This window comes from Rhagoletis zephyria, unplaced genomic scaffold (assembly GCF_001687245.7).
Source record: "Rhagoletis zephyria isolate East Lansing unplaced genomic scaffold, Rhagoletis_zephyria_1.1 Rzeph_scaffold_00572, whole genome shotgun sequence".
NCBI lineage: Eukaryota > Metazoa > Arthropoda > Insecta > Diptera > Tephritidae > Rhagoletis > Rhagoletis zephyria.
In genome coordinates this window covers 197,802-202,684 of record NW_016157656.1, presented here as the reverse complement: position 1 = coordinate 202,684, position 4,883 = coordinate 197,802, and the positions used below count along the sequence as shown (strand labels likewise).

General features: G+C 36.1%; 1 protein-coding gene across 1 annotated transcript in view; it reads left to right on the top strand.

Annotated features, from left to right (window-relative positions):
• The first annotated feature begins 1,113 nt into the window (after positions 1–1,113).
• Positions 1,114–4,883, top strand: part of Tre1 (Trapped in endoderm 1) — a 190,949-nt gene continuing 187,179 nt past the window's right edge. The window contains exon 1 of the mRNA XM_017612713.1: positions 1,114–1,198. Coding sequence (XP_017468202.1) covers positions 1,114–1,198 — 85 coding nt within the window. The remainder of the gene's footprint in view (positions 1,199–4,883) is intronic.

Below are 4,883 nucleotides of genomic sequence, written 5' to 3'. Positions count from 1 at the left end.
CATAGTGTCGGAAGGAAAAATCGTAAAGCACCATTAGAAGGCACATTTTGAAGGGTAAGAATAGTACTAAATCGCATAGTGGTCGTTGAAGCCGTTTTTCGTGTACATAACCGCGAAAAATCTAAATATATTGGCGCAGTTGTAAATTCGAGCTCGAGTTCTACGCGGAAAATTACTTTGAAACGACCTACAGCTGCACAGCAACAGAAACTTTCAAATCTGTATTCATAATTATCATGTTCTTAATTTCATTGGATTACATGGCAAATCGCAAGTTTACTGAATTCATGCTACTTATTACATAAAAAACACAAAGCCATTAAAAACCTAAATATAATCTTATCGCCACATGTATATCGCACAGGTAAATATTTCTTGCAAATATTGACCTCAAAATTAATGTTATCAGTTCAATAAATACGTAGTTCTTGAGTTTTATCCTTAAGCTAATAAAATGTGGACCAATTTTTGAAAACATTATGTAAGGAGAGCAGACTTTTTCGATAACATCAAACAGCTTTAAGGGGTACTTCTAAAAATTGTAATGTAACTTTTGAAACATTCGTAACTCCTAAACAACAAGAGTTTCAGCGGTATTTGAAAAGCACTGTGAGCCAAAACGTATTTCAACAGTCCGCGATTTGGGCCATGTGATCATTTTCTTTAATTTATAAAGGCAGATACAATCAGCACGAATCGGAATATATTTATAATAAAAGCCTATAACGAAGGAGCAATAACATTGTAAAAAACAAATAATAAGTTACGCTTCTGCTATTTCGGGACTTTTAAGAAGCCCAGGCCCGGGGGATTCACTCCTTTGCCTCCTCTCTTTCGACGGGCCCGTCCACAACTCCTGAGTACCGAAAATCAAGTTTTGCATTCCCTGCGACTAACCTTACTGTATTCAGAAAGAATGGATCACATGCAAAAAATCTTCAGTTTTTCTTAATTTGACTGTACTGTACGGCATTTCAACAACAAGCCGCTCTCAAAAATTACGTTCTCTACTGCTTGGCTAGGCCTAAAGAATATTTTTAAAGAAATTTGACATACATAGAGCTTTTTAATTTTACTACAGCAATAAATAACTATTAAATTTTGTTTTTCAGGATGGAGAGAAGTATTATATATCCACATGCTGCCACTTTATTTGCTGCTGTTTGTGCAAGTATTTTCACTGTAATTGGAATATTTGGTAAGAAATAAATCAACAACAAAATGAAATCAAAATGTTAAATTAATCAATTATGTAGAAAATAAAATAATGGGTCGATTACGGATAGCAACGCAACCACGGTTCGGTTGCCAGCTGGCAACGCAACTGGAAAGAAAATTTGTATTACGAATGGCAACTATCGTCAGTTGCTGTAGAGTTATCGATAATCGAAATTTGACAGTTCGACAACCAGCAAGCGGCTTTACACAAGCTGTGCGAGTGAAATTAAATTATTAAAATAAAGAGTTTAAAGAAAAGACAGCAATAAATCTAAGTTCATCACAATTATTTGTTTAAGAGGAAGAGAAGTGCCTGAACGCGGCCACGTTTAAAGGAAAATTACAATCCTCTAGAGCTACCGCGTGCACTGTAAGCAAAAGTTAGTGCTTTCAAGGTTTTTCTTTTATTACCCTTTTGTGTTCATTTTCAAAGCATATTGAGGACTTCCAGAAGAAGCTGTAGTATAATTGGTTAATAAACAGATGAACAGACATAAAAGCTTGCGCTCCTCCAATTTTTCGTAGAAGGAAATGCCACGGCTTCAATTTGGAAAACTTGGTGCGTCGGTAGTTTTAAAAGATGTGCTTCAGTTCGCTTTTGTTTCGCGAAAAGGGCGTACTCCTCGGGAACTAAAATTTCAAGTTATTGTTTTGTTATTTTTATCATATTCTGTAAAAGAAAACTGCATTGCAAAATGTTAATATCGTTCAAATTATTAAAAAGTAAAATATATGATACATAGATATATACACTTTTCAATTTTCGCTCCTAAATACGCTCCAAAAACATTCCCAGCAACCACAAAAATGTAGTAGCCTGTATACACACTTTGTAGCAACTGCAGTTGTCAGTTGAAAGTTGCCAGTTGCTTTCTGTAATATCGTTTTACCAACTAGCAACGCAACTGAAGTTCGATTGCTATCGATAATCGATCCATTATTTCTTAGTCTAGTTGAGCGGCAACCAATATGGGGAGTGTCTAATTATTTATTTATTTATGTTCAAATCTACAGTACAATGTACCTTACAGACTAGAAAATATATTAGATAGCAATAGTTGATAATACCAAATAATATACAAATCAAGCGATTAAATTAAGGACTTTAATAAAAGCCGATTTGGGAAAAGAAAAGTCTAGCTAATGTGTGTTAGATAATACATTGAATTCCCGAAGTGCCAGAGAAATTGGCGCGTTACTGGCATATTTAGTTTTGAAGCTTTCCCCGTAAAAAGGGTAAACATTTCGGAGACTTCTTTGAGGAAAATTAAAGCTTATCCGCTGAAGCAAAATTGGGCAGTCAATGATGCCACTAATTATATTATAAGTGAACGATAATGAAAGAAATATTCTTCTCTTTTCTAAAGTACTTAAGTTGATCAGCATTAGCCGCGAGCCATAGGATGGAACAGGAGCCTCAAACCGTAGCGAACGCAGTGCGAATTTCAGAAAGACTTTTTGAACGCGTTCAATTCTACCTACCGATAGTTGGTCATATGGTCTCCAAACTATTGCCGCATATTCCAGGTTAGAACGAACAAGAGCCGTAAAAAACAATTTAAAGGTATATGAGTCTGAAAACTCGGAAATGTTACGCCGAATAAAGCCAAGAGCAGAGTACGATTTCGAAAGGATAAAATTAATTTGAGTATTGAAGGATAACTTAGAGTCAAACACGACTCCAAGGCCCTTAGTCTCTGTTACTTTTTGAAGCGCACAGTTAGCAATATTGTACTGTGTTGAAATACCATTTTGGCGCCTTGAAAATGATAAGTGATAACATTTTGTTATATTTAAAGAACGACCCGACTTCAAACACCATAAATGCACTTTATCCCTTTGCAGACTTATTGCCTCGGATGAGTCCTTAACAACTGTGAAATCTTTCATATCATCGGCGTAAAGCAAATAATTCGAAAAAGAAAAGCAGTTGCTAATATCATTGATAAAAAGGACAAAGAAAAGAGATCCTAAAATGCTCCCCTGAGGTACATCTGAAGTAGCCACAAAAGGGTCCGACGATACACCGTCAATAGTTACCACAGAACATCTCTGCGTTAAATACGATTTAATCCATTCTAAAAGCGATGAGTGAAAACCTAAACAAACCAGCTTATTTATTAAGATCTTGTGAGATACCCTGTCGAATGCCTTCGAAAAATCGGTATAAAAACAATCGGCTTGGAATCCTGCCGAGAATGAAGAAGTACAAAATTCGCTAAAAACTGAAAGATTCGATACTGTCGAGCGGCTTGACACAAACCCATGCTGATTCGGACAGATTAGAGATTTAACTGCAAAAATAGAACTTGTCCTTAACGACACATTCAAACAGTTTTGATATGTTCGATAGTTTCGAGATTGGCCGATAGTTCCGAACGTCATTTTTTCTTCCACTTTAAAAAAAAGGTGTGATGGTGAGAGTGGTTGAGAATAGAATAGAAGATATTTCTTGCCCGTCATCAGCAACGTAATTTGACATAAAAAAGTCAGCAAACAAATTCGCTGCTTCAACAGGAGTACTAGCAAATTTATCGTCGAGCATTACCGAAGTAGGTATACTTGCGTATAATTTTTTGGATTTGACAAAATTCCAAAATGATTTCGGAGTAGTATATGCTAGCAGCGCTGCTTGCACTGGTCCAGAATCGGCATATGGTTTGCTGCTTGCACTGGTCCAGAATCGGCAGATGGTTTGCTGCTTGCACCGGTCCAGAACCGCTATACGGTTTGCTGGTAAATGAATGTTTTTAAAGCCTTATAAAAGGGGATTCGGATTATATTTAAAACCATACCAAAAAAACTCTTAATGAAGCTACCCAGAAGACCTCTTACTGATGTAGACTTAAAGAAGTATTCAAAATTTATTCCAAATTTTAGAGGGGTATTCATGTGTGATAGTTTACCCCGTAAACCATTTAAGAGAGAATGTGGAATAATAAATTTGGATAGTTCAAAGGGTCCAGGAACGCATTGGGTAGCTTACTGGAAAAACGACAATGAGATTGATTACTTCGATAGCTTTGGAAACTTACAGCCTCCAAAGCAAATAATAAAGAATTTAGGAAAAAACGTTAAATATAACTATAATAAACAGCAAAGCTATAATTCATATAATTGCGGACATTTATGTTTAAAATTCTTATTATCAAAATAAATAAGTAAATATAAAACCTTCTTTTATTTCAAATTAAATTTTATTTGTTATATATACACATACATATTAAATACTTAGCAATCAACTATGTACACATTATTAACACACTTTTCTAGGGGTGGAGCATCTATATATGTATATACATATGTACGTATGTACGTTTGTTTATATTTCTGACTGCATACCAACACTCTTTATTAATTTTCGACATATAAACCACCTGGTATCGGATTTCTTAGATTTCCATCAGCGGTACACCCTGTGATCGATTCGGGTTCTGAATGGTTTCGGATTTCTCAGCTTTCCATCAGCGGTACACCCTGTGATCGATTCCGGTTCTGAATGGTATCGGATTTCTCGGATTTCCATCAGCGGAACACCCTGTGATCGGTTCCGGTTCCGGACGCAGATTTGTCACCAGCGACATCTTGCGGCTTTTATCTGGATTCTGAACTTGGATTACGATCGGCGACATCGTTTGGCGGAGCAGCAAAGCTTGCGGCAGAGC